At 37.5% G+C, this 18,878-nt stretch overlaps 1 protein-coding gene across 2 annotated transcripts in view; it reads left to right on the plus strand.

Moving 5' to 3' along the window:
- The first annotated feature begins 4,295 nt into the window (after positions 1–4,295).
- The window catches only part of ANKRD50 (ankyrin repeat domain containing 50), a 40,259-nt gene continuing 25,676 nt past the window's right edge, over positions 4,296–18,878 (plus strand). Inside the window, exons 1-2 of one of the 2 annotated variants that reach the window (XM_057705473.1) lie at positions 4,296–4,434; positions 5,943–6,894. In XM_057705473.1, coding sequence (XP_057561456.1) covers positions 6,383–6,894 — 512 coding nt within the window. In that variant the 5' untranslated portion in view covers positions 4,296–4,434; positions 5,943–6,382. The remainder of the gene's footprint in view (positions 4,435–5,942; positions 6,895–18,878) is intronic. The other variant, XM_057705474.1, reaches the window with a different exon arrangement.

An 18,878-nucleotide genomic window follows, 5' to 3' on the forward strand; every position in this document is an offset into this window, starting at 1 on the left:
GAGGACTAAAATGAGTCCTCTAAATTTTCACAGCATTTCATTTAAAATCATTGAAATGCAAATCAAAGTATTCGTCTTCAGCTTTTTAAAGTATTATAATTACTGAAAACAAAGGTTTCAAACAGGAAGATACTGAAATTTATCTCTACCAGTCAAAGAAGGAATTAAATGTACTACATGATGAGAGTACAAATATTATAAAAGACCCAGTTTTCAAATTTATATTTGGGCTTTGGAATATCTCAACTTGTGGGGAGAATCTTTTGAAGGACCTGCTGTTTTCAATTGGATAAAATTATATTTTGTATCCAAATGGGTTTAAAATCAGAAGACCTATAATTTTGTAATATCTAAATTTAATTGAAACCATCAACATAAACATAAAGAAAATTTATATGAGGAAGTTTGTTTTGTAAAAATATTTGTTGAAAGATGTTACTCTGTTTTCAAAAAGACACACCTGTGAAAAGACTTGAGCTGAAAAAATTATACATTTCAATATAAAGAAATCAGAATATATTTTACAAGAATATATTTTCTTTATCAGAGTTTGCTTTGAACTTACTAGGTACCTCAGTACTTATAGAGAAAATTTTTCAATTAAAATCATTATGGCCTACCAAGAAGCATTAGTTGAAGGTGTCAATAATTTCAAATTTATGCAACTGTGAAGATTTCAGTCAATTTAATGAACAAATTAAAAATAAGGAAAATCACATTTAAGAATGCATTCTTTAGAAAAATACTGGTACAAGTAAAGCCTTGGTTTGTGAGCATAATCTGTTCTGGAAACATGCTTGTAATCCAAAGCACTTGTATATCAAAGTGAATTTCCCCATAAGAAATAATGGAAACCCAAAAATATTCATATAAAAATGATTACAATACTGTAATATAACACAAAATAATAAAGAAAATACAAAATATAAAGAAAAACAAATCAACCAGCACTCACCTTTTAAAACCTTGGTGGCTGATGTGAGGGAGATAAGAGAGGAGGGTTATTGTGTAGGAAGACTTTCACTATCACCAACGGAATCACTGCTATCTATTGGCTCAATGGAATCTTTTTCTTTTCCTGTAACTTTAACAAGGAACCTATCCAATGACACTTGCTTTTGCCTCCTTTTGAGGATTTCGCAGAAATGTGACATTGCATCGTCATTAAACAGATTCATCGCTCACACTGCTACAGCCTTATTTGGGTGGTGCTTTTCTACAAAATTTTGCACTGTTTCCCACATCTTACACACCTCCCTAATCTCATTTGAAGTGAGGGATTCCTCCGCCTTTTTCTCCTCCTCTGCTGACAAGATCTCCATAACCTCTTGCTGTTGCTCACGATGCAGATCCATCATTTAGTCGGTGGTCAGCTCCTGGCCATGTTCCTCCACCAGCTCTTAAATGTTGTCCTCATTGATCTCCAGTCCCATGGTCGTCCCCAAGGACACAATTTCATCGACGACTGGCAGCTCCTGTTCATGAGCAAGCCCCTCTAAGTCATGTCCAAGAACGCAATCAGGCCACAGTTTCCTCCAAGCAGAATTGGAGAAATCCCACAGTGAGAGAGAGAACCATTGGCTCAGTTGTGATCATATGATGTTTGGCGTCATGTACTACTCATACTGCAAGACATCGCTCATTTATCAAGTTAAAATTTATTAGAAATGTTTGCTCATCTTGCAGAATACTCGCAGAACAAGTTACTCGCAATCCAACGTTTTACTGTATTTGATGGTGGATAAAATATGCTAAGAAATTGATTAAAGTAGGTGAAAAGGTACTAAAAGTAAGTACTCTGCCTATGTCACTTTTAGCATTCAGGTAATCGGTAAAAAGATGTTTTCTAAAATTTGATATGTAAACATACATTTATGTTTTAATACATATTTTATTATTTTTTGAAAAATAATGTTTAAATAGGACTCTAACATCTCTACCAAATATAATAGAACAAAGTTTTCAATCAATAAATATATCTAAGAAGTACACAATTTTAATTGTTTTTATTGTCTCCTTTTTGTTCTCAAAAATGTCCTGGTTTGGTCAATAAACAGGCCCAATAAGCCATATATATATATATATATATATATATATATCTACATCTATATAGCTATATATATTTTTAACAGTGGAGATTTCAGTAATTTGGCCAAGAGGAGTTGGAAAGAGTTTGAGAAACATCATTGCTTCATATCAAATACTGGCAAGATGAATGGATATTCTTACAAGAAACAATGGCTAGAGCAGTCCCAAGTTTCCTTTGCTCTGCAACAGCCTCTCAGATTTGAAGAAACTGTGTGCATCCATCTTTATAACCTACCACTATGCCCAACATAATACCATACACATAGTAAGTCTCTAAGTAAGTGAGCCTGGCGTAAAAGAACAGACATGCTTTACATGCAGGGAAACTTGCTACACACCTACAAAGGTGTAGAGGGCATAGTCCCTGCTTTTCAGAAGATTTTTTATTAGGGAAAGCAAAAAACTATAAAAATGAAACGTGAAATAAACTTGAAAGTAAAAGAAAATTCTAAATAAGCCTGAAGATTAATTACATCTTAGTCATTGCTGAAGTTATTTAGAACAGCATTCCATGATGGTTAGTTACCTTAAAAAAATAGGTTCACTAAACCAAGTTTCTGTAACTGCTCTCCCTATTGGGCAGAAATTATTTTAATTATTGTATTAGCAAATAGTCTAAAGGAAATGATTATATGATGTACGTATTTCTTATTTAAAATTTTCTCTAAACATACAATTTTGCAACCTTGAAACTGAAGGAATCAACTTTTCCAACGACAATAATGTATGGCAAACAATTTAAGTGGTAATTAAAATTGCTTAAGCAGCTTTGTCTACCACAAAAGAAAAAATGCTTAAGCAAATGGATATCAAAATTGTAACTCTTAAAAAATCAATCTTCATCACTCTAATTCTGAAGCATTTACTCTTTTCTGCCTTTTTTGCTTGTGCTTTGGAAAAGAACCTCAGAAGTTGCAACAAATGCGTTGAAGATTAATATCAATAAACCTCACATGGCATGGACAGCCTGGGAATAAACAGAATGGAAGCGTAAGCACAAGCACAATCCACTTTTCTGGTTAAGAGTGATCGCTATACTTTGAAATTTCTAAAAACAGATGGGAGGCTGGCTCAACATTTAAGAAATAAGCACTTTTAAATTAATGGAGAATGGGAGGAGAACTCATGGTTTTAGCATTAATAATAATAATAAACATACTACATTTCCTACTCCATCAGTTGACAGTATTTTTCCAGCAGAAATTTGGAATCTGATCCAGGTCCACTTTAATGCAAACAACTGGCTTGTCTAGGTCAAAAGTAACTGCCCTGTGGTCAAGTCCTATGGGGCAGTTCATTTTATTCGGCATTCTGGCCTGGGCCATGGTCTTTTTTTTTTTTTTCTATAGTGGCCTCTGCGGGCGATCAATCGGTCCAGAAGGGTAGGTGCCTGAGACCCAATCGTGATTGCTTTCAACCTCCGTCTGGTGCAGGCCATGTCCATCTCACAAGGCAGGTGGGAACATCGCCCCCTACCCCTACTATTTTTAGTTTTACAACCTTCTTCCCGGTCCTTACTTGCCTCTCTTAGTCCCAAACTGAGATAGTTAAAGCATCATCGTAATTTACTGAAAGGGGACCCGCATGACTGAGGAATACAACGGGCCTGGAGTGGCCTTTGGAGACAAGAGGGTTAAGGGAGTGGCAAGGGGCAACTCTCCCAGCTCAACTGCCCCTCCTAGCAGCGGATACGGCCCCAAAAGCCAGAGAGTCCCTCGGCCTGGAAGACAAAGGAAGGCTCAGGGCCGAGCGGTGACGGGGTGGGTGGGGGCAGCGACTCGCGTGAGCTCTGGGACGTGAGAACGCAGCCCCCGCCCCCTTCTCCGCCCCCGTCCCCGAGTAAGGCGGAGCCGCTAGGCTGTCCCCCAGAAAGGTCTCCCCGCGGCGCAAACAGCGGGTCCCGAGCGGCTGCACACGCCCAGGCACGGGCGGCAACGGGACGGCGCAGTGGGGGAGGGGGGAGGCAAGGGGGCGGAGCCGGCGGCCGAAGAAAGGCCGTGCGGCCGGGAGGGGCGGGGCCTGGGCCGAGAGGGCGGGGCCGCAGGGCGGGGCGGAGCCGGCCGGTCCGGGGCTGCCTGAGACAGTCACTTCCCTGACGGCGGCGGCGGCGGCGGCGGTTGGCCGGTGGGGGTTGGGAAGAGCGCGGCGGAGGCTGCTGGGGCAGCTGGAATTGGCAGTTGCCCGGGGCCAGGAGGAGGCTCTGGAGCTGGGAGCGTGCTCCGAGCTGGGCGGTGAAGGCGGCTGCAGTCGGAGTCTGGGGAGCGCTGGCGACGGCGGCTTCTCAGCGAAGCAAGTGTCTGAGGCTGAGAGTCCGCAGCGGCGGCGGCGGCGGCGGCCGGGACCGAGGTAACCGAGGGGCGGCGGCGGCGGCGGCGGCAGCAGCGGAGGCGGTGGAAGCGAGGCCCCACCCTCGGGTCGGAATCTCGGGGTCTGTGGCCGAGGCTCCGACCTGACCCATCCACCCACCTACCCTTTCCAGCCTCCGGCTCCAGACCCGACTTCTCCAGTCGTTCCGCCGCGGGCCGGGCGGGGGCGGGAGCGGCGGCCGGGGTAGGTGAGCGGAGCTGGACACCGACCGGAGGCGACCCCTCGTCAAGGATTGGCAAGGCTGTCGGGCACCCCCTCCCCCTTCAAAAGACACACCCCGATCTCAGGGCGGGGCGGGGTGTCGAGGCGTTCCCAGCCTTCTGGAAGGAAAACCTCCGTGTGGAGGCTGCACCTCCATCCGTGGCCTCTCCAAGGTGGCCCCCCTGTGGCTCCTTGGGGCTGCTGAAACCCAAAGTGGTTCCCGTCGCTGGGAATCCCGGAGTTCCTTTTGTCTATCAGCTGAAACCAGAGGCCGGAACTGTAGGCAAACACCCACCAGTCCTGAAGCCCTGTACTTCTCATCCCATTCCTGCCTGGAAGGAATTCTCCCCAGCAGCCTTTTCTCCGGCCACAGTTGTAGGTTTCATTCCTAACCTACCCCCGTGTCCGAAACCTTCCTCTTTGGCTCAGAGGAAGGAAGGATTCACGTAGTATTTCACCCCCCCCCCCTTTTTTTTTTCTTTTCAATCCATTCCCATCCAGCCGCAACCCTGATAATCATCCCCTAGATTTTGCAAACTATCAGCAAAGAAGTGTGACCAGTCGAGTAAACAGAGCCCTTGACTGGCTGGTCTGTGCAAGTTAATAGAGCTTCCTTAACTGGCGCTATTCTATGAAGCTAGTGGGAAAGACCTTTTTGGCTAGAGTTAAGGATGTTAATGCATGTGCATTTTTTTATTCCCCTTTCTGCAGTGAGGTTTTAAAAATCTAGGATAACTTAATTAAAATGTAGCTGTTTGGGAGGCCTAACTATAGAAGAAGAAAAATACAGAAAGGAAAATGTAATTATGATTTTGGGGTAGTTGTCCAACTTTTTGAAAGTGCCAGAGATGAAGTGTATGGATTTTTGAGACTGCTGTAACTGGTAAAGTGTATTCTTTGATAAATAAGCTTTTAGCATGTGATATTTTGCACTAAGATGTTTTTGTTCTATTTTAGTTACTAGTGGGAATTATTGATTACCTGGACATCTTAACCCGAGAAGCCTGTGGACAGGTTCATTGAGAATCTATCCTGAAAAATGCATTTTACGAATGCTTTGAATTAAGGAGGTGTTAACAGTGGTTTGTCATTTTTGCCACCTAAGAGACAGTAATATGAAACAGTTCCCTCCCTGGCAGTTGCCCATATACCTAAAACTGGCAGGGTGTAGTACTTTGAGTGACTGTCCTTCAACAAGAAGTATAGCACTAACAGTCTGCAGTATAAATGTCATCTCTTTGATAGCATTTACTATAATGGACACCTTTTCTGCATCTAATTTTCAGATACAGAGTTAACGCTTGAAATCTGGAAAAGCATTTTGTACAAATTGAAAGATTGGGCTTTCTCTTCAGTTTTCCAGATGTATTGTCTCATCTGCATGCTTGAAACATCCACAATCACATAAACTCCAGATGTAACCATGGAGTTATGGGACCCATCAAGATATAGGAAACGTGTTGGCAAGGTTTGGAACCAGGCAGTTTTCCACCAGTTCAACAATTAATGTAAACTAATATATTCTTTGCTGATTATCAAGAATAAAGAGCCAGATAAAGTCATGCACATTCTGTTGGCCGAAGGACTCTGTGGCTGTTGAATTTTACTGTAACTGGTTACTTTGTCATTCAAAGTCAACTTAAGATGCAAGTTACGTCCTAGTGAATGTAAAGACCTGTGTCGATGTACCCAGATTCTAGCAAATGTTGACAGTAAGAAACCTATTATGACTAATCCTTGGGAAGAGAAAGTCTGCAAAATGGCTCAAACGAGTTTACTGCAGGGGAAACAGTTTTACTGTAGGGAGTGGGTTTTCCACAAGCTTCAGCATTGCCTCCAGGAGAAAACTAACTGCTGCAACAGTGCTGTCAACACACCACCCCTTGTAATGAATTCTGGGAATAATGCTAGTGTTGTCTCTGGAAAAGGAGCTGCCTGGGGTGTGTTATTGGTAGGAGGGCCTGGCAGTGGCAAGACAGCCTTATGCACTGAGCTCTTGTGGCCAAGTTCACCTACAAGCTTGCAGAGAGGTTTACATCGCCAGGCTTTGGCCTTTCATTTCTGCAAAGCCCAGGACTCTGATACTTTGTGTGTTGGAGGGTTTATTAGAGGTCTGGTTGCCCAGATCTGCCGCAGTGGACTTCTCCAAGGATATGAGGACAAGTTAAGGGATCCAGCAGTTCAAAGCTTCCTGCAGCCCGGGGAATGTGAAAGAAACCCAGCTGAAGCGTTTAAAAGGTAACAAAATGTCATGGTGTTCTGGGTTCTGTGCAAAAATTAAACTTTTTTTAGTTTTTTTTGTTTGTTTCTTAACTTTGCTGGTGTATTTGGGGATAATCTGTGGTTATGAATACACCTGTTTACTTTGAATGTGGAAGGAAACAAAATCTAAGCTTTGTATTGTAAGGATATGGATTAAAAGTATATCTTCTACTTGTTTAATAACAGAATGTGAAGCACTGAAGAAACTTAATTTGAGAGGTGTGATATTCTTGCAGACTTTTTAATGTGTGTCAACAGTAAAACTCAGGACAAATCTATTATCTTCTGCTGTTAGCCATCAAAATCAGGGTTAGAATTGTTATGTCATTCTTAAATTAATGAGGAAATCTGTTAGGCGATACCTGTATCACAAGTGTGAGATGCCAGGTTTGATGGACAGTGTTCAATATGGAATCACTGTGTATGAAATTAATAATGCAGTCTTTAATATTAAACTTTACTCTTTAGGAGACTTAAGTCTCTGTACATAAACAGCTCTTTTCCTCTTGACTCACTGCTTTTTCTGGAGATAGTATCATTAGTCAAAGAGCGGAATTTTCATTTCTTATAGGTAATTTCATAAACTGTCCTTTTATTGACACCTTAGAAGATGTTTCAAAGAGCTTAGTCTGAGTTGAACTTAGTCTAACTAAATTATGTAATTATGCAATTTGTTTTATTGGAATTAGTTATGTAAATTTCTAATACCTTTAAATATTTAAAATTGTCTGATAACTGTATATTTTTGATATATTCTGATCCTAAGCAAATCTTTCGCTACAGTATCAGAGATTTTCTTGAAAAAGATCCTTCTACTCAGATGGTTTTTCTATAATTTTTCTTCCTGTGTAAATTTTAGTTACTCATTGAAGGGGAATAAGAAGCAAATAGAACTGTGTGTAAAAACCACACCAGTATTGATTTTCTGATTGACAGAAGGAGCTAATCAGTTTGTATTCCCAGTCTATACTTGGTTAGGGAAAGCCTACTCTTTCTACTTGGACCATTTTTGTGCTCTTGTTAATCTTATGCTGGATCTTTCAAAAACTTGGGTCACTTTCTTTTTCATTGAAGTAATGAAGCATTAAATAGATTATGTGACTTTGGTATTGGAAAAGCATTTTCTGCTAATTCATAGAGCTACATTTCCTTTAGGACTGTGAAGCAGTAATATAACCATAGTCAAATGCGGACATGAGAACACAATTAAAAGTTAAAAAATATATATTTTTACATAGTCTATGGCATTAGATGATCTAGGCCTCTGCTTTTGGACAAATAGTTAAGATTTTATTGTGGGTTTTATTAGTGATTGACTTGTTAAATAAGTCCTTTAGAGAATTTTGATAGGAATACATTTTATTTAGGCAAGGATAGATGTAATTCAACAAGTAGACAAGGGAGCAAAAGATCATTATTTTCAAAGAGTTACATTATTTTGAGGGAGACAAAGCATGGACGTAATAACATGACGGGAGATGAAATATCAACAAAGACAAGTAATTTTTTTTTTTCATTTTTGACAAAAACAATTTCCCAAACCAGTTTGTATATTGTTACTTTCTTAACATCTAACACTTGGTAATATTGATGGCGTCATATAATCATGTGTGAAACAATTTAATAGAAATAGAAAATTGACAAAGATCTTAGTTCTTCACACATCCACAAAGTTGGGGAAATTTCAGAGTGATTCAGTAATTAATGCTTTTTATCTACTTTTCTTCAGTTTTACTTCCTAATTTTTTATCTTTGTTTTTTTACCCTTGGTGATGCTAGATACAGTATCCAGTACGGTAAGCTAACTTCTTACATGAAATCAATACCTAAATGGTAACTTGTTAATTACCAGTTTTTTGAAATCACGTTTTCTTCATGATAATTAAAAAAAAGACTGAAAGGAACTTCATGTTAATCTTAAACTTCATGTTAAATATTGCTACTTCTATTCCTTCTGACATGGTAGAGTATACTCTGTTGATTCTGAGATTTAGTTGTCAAAAAATTTCTTCTGACATCCATTCATTCATTCCTTCTTACAGTAAATGTTTATTGAGAGCCTTTTGTGTTTTCAGCACAGTTCAGCTGGAGATATTTCTTGAGAACTGTCTGTGTGTTACGTGGAATTTAGCTGTAGATACATTAGTGACTAGGACAGACAAAATACCCTGTCTTCATGGAGCTTTAAGTTCTTACGCTAATATTTATCTTATTTCTATAAAAAGAAGTAATATTGGTACTTCGGGTAAGTACTTATTATAGTGTAGATGCAGCACATGAGTATTTTAACACTAATGGAATTAGATCACGTGTTAAAGGGAATGATGAATGAATACACATTAATTTCTTATTTTTGTTATTTTCCATTTTTCTTTCTTCACTAGTTAAAATGAAAAGCTGTTGTTTCTATGTTTAGAATATATATATTTTTTCTATTTCTGTTGGTGGAACTAAGTTGGTGACAATTACAGTTTTACTTGTTTTGAGAACCAAATGCTGATTTCTTTCATTCGGCCCCCTGCTTCAGGCTTTTATTGCAAAACTTTGCCTTTTGTGTTGAATTGTCTTTTCTTGAGTTAGTGTTAGAGGTAGTTTTCTAGTAGTCCTCTGTCAAACAGATTCCTGTTGTTTTTGACAAAAGGATCAAGGCACCTAAGTTATGGAATGTGGGAGGGGCTAGTAGTTTTAGATCCCGTGATTGGTTTAGAAGCACAACTGAGAAGATGATTATTTTTTCAACCAGAAACTTGTTTCTGAACTTTACTATCATGGTCCTTGAACCCCCAGGGGTGTTTTTGGAGAGTTAGATGGATGTAGAGTGGAAGTACAAAGCTTTGTTTGTGGTGGATACTATTCTCTTTTATTTCTGGTCAACAATCTGCAAAACCAGGTGTGAGTCAATTGTGTGTGATGTCAATTTTTCCAAGTTGAGTAAAAAAGTTTGGTTCTGTGTAATGTTGATAGGAATTAATGAAACACCTTTAGCAGCACTACAAATTAAGTGTAAATGGAATAAAATTGTGATGAAGCATTAAGGATGAACAACTCTAAACTTTGAGAGTTTAGGAGCAAAGTTGTGTGAAAAGTGGTGAAAGGCAACACTGGCTTGTTAGAAAAGGATTGGGAGCTGGAAGACTGGACCGTGACCTTTGTTTTTCATGTGGAATTAAGAATCCTGGAATGGTGAAATTTTCTTTCTAATCTTTTTATCTCCTTCTCCTTGAACATTTTATAGTTCTGCACTCATAGCTCTTTAGATTCTTAACTTCTTTTGTAATTATTTATGCATACATGTTCTGTAATCTCTATTAGGCATATGTTTCTTCATGACATTATTCATGACTGATTAATATTTTATGTTTACAGTAGTGCTTTGAACAAAACTTTGCATAACATAAGTGCTAAATTATTATCATTTGAATGAGTGAATAATACTGCTTACCTATCTAGAATATGTTTGAAACTGATTGAAAGACAGCTGAAGTTCTTGCATAAGAAAAGAAATTGGAATATTATATCATTTAGGTCAATTTTAAATGCAGACCATTCTGGTATAGTGATTATTAATTTATTAACCTGCTGTCTGCTCTTCAGCATGTATGAATGTGGCGTTGGTCCAGATAGTTTTAAGTGGCCAAATGTCTTATCGTCTGTCTTAACTGGCTGCAGGTATTTTTGGCAAACTCAACAAAGGGACAAAGAACAGAATGGGACTAGAATGTGTGTTTCCTTCTTACCCTCAGTTGTGGGGTAGTTTCAAGGCAAAGTATTTCCTTTCCATTATCTATCTTGAATATCTAAGACTAAGATAACTATCATTATCTAACTCTTAAATGTTGTCAGATTAAAAGGTCTTGTAAAAGAGTCTTTGCTGTTCACATTTTGAATAAAATAAATGAAAATATAATTTTCATAATCAAAATTCTACATTTCTTTTAGTGTAATAGTGTCAGTTTTCACTGAATTGTCTGTTGCTTCCAATTCTTATGTTATTTTGGCTTTGAAATGGACTTCCATGCATTCAGACCTTTTTTCTTCCTAAAGTCTTTTTTGCCTACCTTAGGTGGTTTCCTCTTTCTTTCATACTTCATGTCTAAGTGCTGCTTCCTTTGGTTCCTGGTACCTTTATCATTTGCTGAACTAGTCTTCAACATTTAATCAGTTCTGTAATGGCATGACATATTGCTCTATATTTATACTGTTTAACATTAGCCACATTCTTAATTCTGCTTGGCCATTTTTTAATTTACTTCTTGATAACTCCGATTTTATTTTGGATTAGAAAGAGTAGAGTAAAGTAGTGCCCCATAGGTTGAATATGGTTTTTTTCCAATTCAGAAAATTCCACACACCTATCCAGATTGCAGGGTTTTCTTGGGGAAAAAAAAAATTGGAAATTTTGACAGTATTAGATTCTCATTTTCTTGAAGCAATAATCTGGTGGCCTTGAGCCCTGAGTCAGCTGCTGTCTTTATGTGGGGCCTACACATTCTAATTTGATCCACTCCTCCACTCTCATCATTCTATCCCAAGATCACTTCATTTGTTTATATATGCCAGCCTGGCTCCTATGGGCATTTTCTAACATGAACATGTTTTCTACTTCTCTGATTAGAGAAACACTATAATTTTTATCTCCCCCCAAAAGGAGATAAAAATTATAGTGTTTGCTGTTATATTATCTTGAATTTGTATATGCAAGTACTGCTGCTTCTTCCCTATCACCTCATTTTTTCTTAACTTACTAAAATCTGACTTCTGCGTCTACATATTCACAGAAAGATGCTTAAATATAATAGCTTCTGAATCCACTACTCAATCTGTGTTTAGCCTTAGATGCTGTATGTTAGAACTTTGTTCATTATTTGTACTTTCTTCCATTCAGAATCCACTGTCTGATCTTTGGTGGCACTTCCTCTAGGTTCTCTCTGGCTGTTTGTCCAGCAAAACTTTCTTAGATCTTCTCTCTTTGTATGTGCACTCCTTCAATAATTTTATTTACTTACATGGCTACCAGTGCTTGTGTCTAACACGATAGCAGTCAAATCTACATCAACAGCCTTTCTCTTCATTCTTGATCAACATATATCTTTCCACTGGCATGTCCCACACTTACCTACCTCTGTTCAGTCCAGCATCTCTTTTAGCATTTCTATTCATTGACTCATTCACTCGTTTCTTAAACAAATAATCAGCACCTGCTATGTGCCAGATGTGTGGCTAATGTCCAGATAAACAGGACTAAAGTGGTGAGCCAGACAGGATACTGAGTTAAGTGGGGGGAAATACATTGAACAAATAATCACAAAAATAAATGTAAAAATGGAGCTCTGGTAAGTGCTAAGAAGGAGGGACAGAGGCTGATAAGAGAGCTTATAAAAGGAGGCTTGATCGTTATCTTGGGTCTGGGAAAACTGACTCTCTTATCTAAGTTGTTCCATAATTACACTTATTTCCGAGACCCTTTCTACTTAAAAAGTATGATCTTAAGATCAACAATGTTGGCATCACCTGGGAGGTTATTATAAATGCCGAATCTCAAATCTGCTGAACTGAATCTGCATTTTAATAAGATTCCTAAGTGAATTCTGTGCACATTGAAGTTTGAGAAGCACTGCCCAGGCTAGATTCTAGAGTTTTCTTTGACTGTTTTCTATTATAATTCTCTGTTCTGCAGTATTTAATCTTTTTCTTGGAATGGTTCTTGAATTCTTATTACCCTAATCTAGAATTTTTGTTCATCACCTCCTCGGTGCTCTAGTTAACCTTAGCCTCTCTATATGTAATTCATTTTGGTAACAGTTGGCCAGTTAACTGTAGTAAAACAGTGCTTTCTTTAGGTCATTCCTCCGAGCCTGTGATAACCTATACAACAAATTTAAATTTCTCTGCTGGACTTTAAAAGCCCTTCATAATTTGGTTGTCTTCCATCTAAAGTATGTATCATGTTTCCACACTTCACCGGAACACATTAAGCTCATTTATTCTTTCAAGAAATATTTATAAGCATATGAGACAATGTTAAAGTCGACAAGAGATATGAATAAGAATAGTCTTATTTTTCTTAGTGTTTAGTAAGAACTTCATATACATAGTAAGGATATGGACCTTTTGTTTGTTATATATGTTGCAGATTTTTTTAGTGTGTTTGTTAGCCCTTAACTTTTTTTTAGCAATTCTGCTTTTTTAAAAAATATCTGTGAAGTATAATGGTTTCTATACAGTGAGATGGTTTGATTTTATAAAGTAAAATAAGTAAATAATTATTTTTCTCCCCACAAAAAATTCTTTGCAGTATGTTCTAATTAGTTGCCTCTCTTTACCCTCTAGTTGATCTAGTGATGTCTTTGACCGTACTATATGATTGTTTTAAATTTCAAACCAATTTCTTTCTTTCATGTTATCTTAATCTCAGAAATATCCCTAATGTCATTTTTTTTTCTACAACACATGCAGCTAAATATACTCTTTGGTAATAAAGTAGAATATGAAATGTTCATGTAATTACTTAATGAAAATAAGTATTAATTAAAAGAACTAATTATATCTTACTTGTGGTTATCTTGAGAAACAATTTGGAACCTTCCAAAAACTGGTGACCTTTTACAATTGTGACTCATGATTTGAGTACATAGAAACTGGTGTGGATTGAATTATTTGCTTTTGTTCTTCTTCTCTCCTTTTACCCTTGGTCTTTGCCATGTAATATTGCAGTCCTTCTGCTAGAGGAGAAGGGTGCTTCTCTGCCTTTTGATTTTGGCTCAGCGATGTGATTTGCTTTGGCCAGTGGGATGTTAGTAGACATGACCCAAAACAGAGACTTAACATGTGTGTGAGTGATTGGGCTTGTCCTCTTTGTGCCTCATTACCCTGAGAAGGACATGTTCTGGTGAGCTTGTTGGTCCAAAGAGAATGAGGGAGATGTGGAGTAAACCAGACACCCAACCTGAAGCTTGACTCCAAGCCTGGAGTACAACAAACTCATAGACACAAGAGAAAGTATAAAGGATTGTTATTTTAAGTCACTGGGTTTTGGGGTGGTTGTGGTATACCACTGTTGTGGAAATAGCTAACAGTACAAAAACTAAGGAAATCATATTTCAAATAGGAAATCATTAATTTTCATCAAAAATCTAGGAGTCCTCATTGATTCCTCAGTTTTACTCACCCCCTACACTCAATCTGTCAGCTACTTTTATTCTGTTTCCAAAATAAAACAAATACCTCAACTTTTCTTCATCTCCATTGCTGCCACTCCTAACTGGTCTCCTTGTGGCTACTGTTGTCCCTCTTATCTTCACAAAGCAGTTAAGGGCAATCAGATCTTACTAACTTTCTGCTTAAAACCTGCAGATAGCTTCTCACTGCCTTCAGAATAAAATCTAAGCTTTACATGGTCTAGCCTTTACTAGCCTTTGACTTCAGCCTGTACTGTTGTCAGCCTTGTTCATTGTTCTTCATCCATATTGTCCTTATTATTGTTCTGAAATAGGTCACATTCTGGCCAACAGATTTTTGTATGGCTACTTGCTCTGGTATCACTTAGGTGTACCAGCTTTAATGTTACCTCCTCTGAGAGCTTCCCTTGTCCATTGAATCTTTAGAAGTCTCCCCACCCAGTCATTTTCTTAAATCACATCATCCCACTTTGTTGTCTTTATTTCTTAATTTTCAGTGTCTGTTATGATTGGGAGTTATTTTGTGCATTTATTCACTTTGACTTTCTGTCTACCTTCTGGAATGAGCAAAGCACCTGTCTGTCTTGTGTCTTTGTATCTCCAGGGCTTAGAATGTAGCAGAGACTCAGTAAGTATTTCCTGAATTAATGAATAACTATAATTTAAAACATTATAACTTTGTCACATTGATAATTTGCATTACTCTAACCATATTCAGCTTTGAAATATCCCGTTTTCCTGTGGAATAATCTATACATATAGATTATGTAGTTTTAGATGAAAAATATTTAAAACCAGTATTTTTGATGATTTTATTAGTGTCTTTTACAATTCATGTTGAAATTAATCTTTATCAATGGAGAATCTTTTTAATAGCATCAGATATGTTATATGATATGAGTCATACGACGTCACCTTTTGCCTCTCTTCTGTAAATCCATAGTTTCATCTGTAGAATTCTTATCATTCTTTCAGACATTGTCATTTAAATTTCATATTTACTTAGAAATGAGAACTTTTGTAACTTAAATGTCAGTTAATATGTTTTTAAATTGCTACTTTAGGGAGAGAAGCAACTTGCAAACAGTGGACTTCACAGGAATTGAAAAGGAAAAAATAATGATACTAAAGGGGAAGAAATTGTTGTAGAAAATAAATTTATAAAAGAAATGATAGACTGCTCCTACCCGCAATGCTTCAGTTATACAGGAAAGTTAATAAAATAGAAAAACAAACATGTATGTACCTACTCATTTTGCCATATTTACTCTAAATCTGGGTTTCCTGTTTCTATTTTAAAGAAAAAATTTCCACATTTGAAGCTACCCAGGTATCTCATTTTAATTCTGATCTACTCACACCCCCAGGTGACCCCTCCTGTGAATTTATTTTTTATGCCTATGTAGTTTGATTAGTTTATATACATAGGGAGAGATATATGTATATACACATACTTGTTACATGCTCTAGTTCTGTACATTTGTGATTCCATATCAACAGTTCTCAAACTTTTTTATTCTAGGTCCCCTTTATACTATTAAAAATTATTGAGGACACCAAAGAATTTATGTGGATTATATCTATCAGTATTTGCTTATTTGAAATTTAAATTGATATTTAACTATGAATATATTTAATAATAATAAATCTATTATATATTAACATAAATAACATTTCAATGAAAGAATAGCTATATTGTCCAAGACCAAAAAAAGAGAAAAGCAAAACACTTGAGTGGTGTTGTTTTACATTGTTTCATAAATTTTTTTAATATTAGGCTTAATAAAAGACAGCTGGATTATCATGGCCCTGTTTCTGCATGCAGTCTCTGGAAAACTCCACTTTATCCTTGGGAGAGAACAAGAGTGAAAAAGGCAAATAACATCTTAGTTTTATTATGACCCTGAATAGGGGACTCCTAGGGATCCCCAGACTACACTTTGAAAACCATTGTTCAATATAAATAGTATTGTGTTGCTAGCACTATTCTGCAGCATTTTCTGTGTAACTTTTTTTTTTCTGTTTAGCCATGTTGTTAAATGTGGATCTACGTGATTCACTTTACTATATAGTATATAATTTCATTCTTTATACTATAATTCATTGTCATGTTGAAACTCATTTAAGATGTATTCAACTTTTCAACTTTACAAAACAGTTAAGAACTTTCTTGGGTATTCAGGTGTGCATAGATTAGGATTAAAGTAGTGAAGGGTGATTCCAGGTTGAATACTTAGAAGTGAAATTTTGGGTCATAAGGTGTGTATAACCATCTTCACCTCTGAGATAGTACCAACTACCCTTTAAAATTATATCAGTTTATCCTCTTGTAGTACTGTGTAATTTGAGTTTCCATTATTCTACTAGGTCGTCAACACTTGCCATATTATCAGAGTTCTTTACGTTTTGGAAAGTGAATGTGAAGTGATATCTTATTTTAAATATCCTTGATCCTGTGGCTTGTCATTTTGCTTGTGGAATTTTTGTTTTGAAATGTACAAAAATGAATATAGTCAAATATATCAATCTTTTCTTTTTATTATTTCCTTTATAGTTTGGCCTTTTTGGGTCTTAATATCTAAAAACTTGTTTGCTACTTGATTGTTCTACTAGCATTTGTTGACTGGCTCGTCTTTCACTATTGGTTGTTATACTCCTGCAGTGAGATATGCATGTATTTCTGAGTTCTCTTATTTTACTTTGGTTTATTCATTCATTTGATTTATCAAATATATATTAGATACCAGGAATGCACCAGATGCCATTCTTTTTTTTAATATATTTATTATTATTATTATTATTATTATTATTATTATTTCTTTTTTTTTTTGGGCTGCATTGGGTCTTCATTGCTGCATGCAAGCTTTCTCTAGTTGTGATGAGTGGGGGCTACTCTTTGTTACAGTGCAGGCTTCTCAGTGTGGTGGCTTCTTTTGTTGTGAATCACGGGCTCTAGGCACACGGGCTTCAGTAGTTGCAGCATGCTGGCTTAATAATTGTGGCTCGAGGGCTCTAAAGCGCAGGCTAAGTAGTTGTGGCACTCTGGCTTAGTTGCTCCGCAGCATGTGGGATCTTCCTGGCCCAGGGATCGAACTCATGTCCCCTGTATTGGGGGATTCTTAACCACTTTGCCACCACAGAAGTCCCCAGATGCCATTCTTAATAGTGGGACATATTAGTAAAACAAAAAGTGGCAAATATCATCTGTGTTTTATTGAGCTTACATTTTAGGGTGGCTGGTTAGTAGAAAAATGAAGAGTTAATAAGATAACGTATAGCATATCACTAGACAATAAGTGCTATGTGGAAAATCAAAGAAGAGTAAGAATGGCAGAAGTGATGTGCTGAGTAGGTTGGGGGAGGAGGGTTGCTATTTATATAGGGGAGGTTAGGGCATCCTGGAGGAAGTATCCAGACTGAGGAAATATCAAGTGCAAAGTCTTGAGGTGGGAGTTGACTTAATATTATCCAAGAAGAACAACGTGGAGCCTGTGTGGCTGGAACAGAGTGAGCAAGTAGTTGAGTAATATGAGACAAGTAGAGATGTAATTAGGAGCCACATACTGTATGGACTTGGAGGCCGTTGTGAGGACATTCATTTGTACTTTGAGGAGATTGGAAGCCATTAAGTCTTTTAAACAGAGCAGTAAAATATCATATGACTTATGATTTTAAAAGATCACACTAACTACTGTGTTGAGAACTGGGGTGGTAAATGTGGAAGAAAGGAGACCAATAAGTGGCTAGTGCAGCAGTCAAGGTGAGAGACAATGTACTTGGACATAGGTTAAGTGGTGGAGGTAGTGAGAAATGTCGTATTCTGATTATTTTTAAAACTGACCTGGTAGCACTTTGGACAGTGGAATATGAGAAAAACAGAGGAGTAAAGGCTGGTTCTAAGATACTTGGTGTGAGAAATTGTAAGAATGGAGTTGTCTTTTACTGAAAAGGAGAAGACTAACAAGAGCAAGATGGAGTTTGAGGTCAGAAGTTTAGTTTTGCATTTATGCAACATTAGACATCTGAAGTTGGGTAAGCAGTTAGATTTACAAGGCTAGATATAGAGGAGAGGTACTGTCTCTCTATATAAATTCGGTTTCAATGAAATATAGACAGTATTTAAGAGTATTAGTTAACTTCTATAAGGAATGAATGTAAATAGAGAAAAGAGAAGATCCAAGATCTGAACCTTAGTGTACTTCAGAATTCAAAGGTTGAGAATATATGAAGAAAACGTAGCTAGTGTGATAGCAGGAGAAGCCAGGTGACAAAGTGAAGACAGTGTCACTAGAAGGAGGAAGTGATAAGCTAAGTCAGGTATTTGCTGAGTTGAGGGTTGATTTTGGTAACATGGAGGTCTTAAGGTATAGGTGGAGTGGAAAGTAAAGCTTGATTATAATAAGGTCATGAGTAAGAGAGAGGAATAAATAGTAAATACTGCAGAATTTTTGAGGCATTTTGCTGTAAAGAAGGGGAGCAACAAAGTTGAATAATAGCTGGAGAAGGATATGTGTTTGAAGAAGAGATGAGATTGGTGATTTAAGAGAGAAGGGGTAAACTGCTGGAAATACATCATTGAGAAGATAAGATAGGGAAGGATCTGTTATTAGAGTGGATGGGATAGGAGCACAGATGGTTCATCCATAGTTAGAGGAGGGAAGGCAGATTATGTGCATATAAATGCAGGTGGATTGGTGGAGTAGATGTTCCAGTGAGTTAGTGGAAGTTCTCTTCTAATTGTATATACTTAGAGGTGTGTGTGTGTATGCATACATACATTTA

Source organism: Hippopotamus amphibius, chromosome 13, assembly GCF_030028045.1.
Source record: "Hippopotamus amphibius kiboko isolate mHipAmp2 chromosome 13, mHipAmp2.hap2, whole genome shotgun sequence".
Classification (NCBI taxonomy): Eukaryota; Metazoa; Chordata; class Mammalia; order Artiodactyla; family Hippopotamidae; genus Hippopotamus; species Hippopotamus amphibius.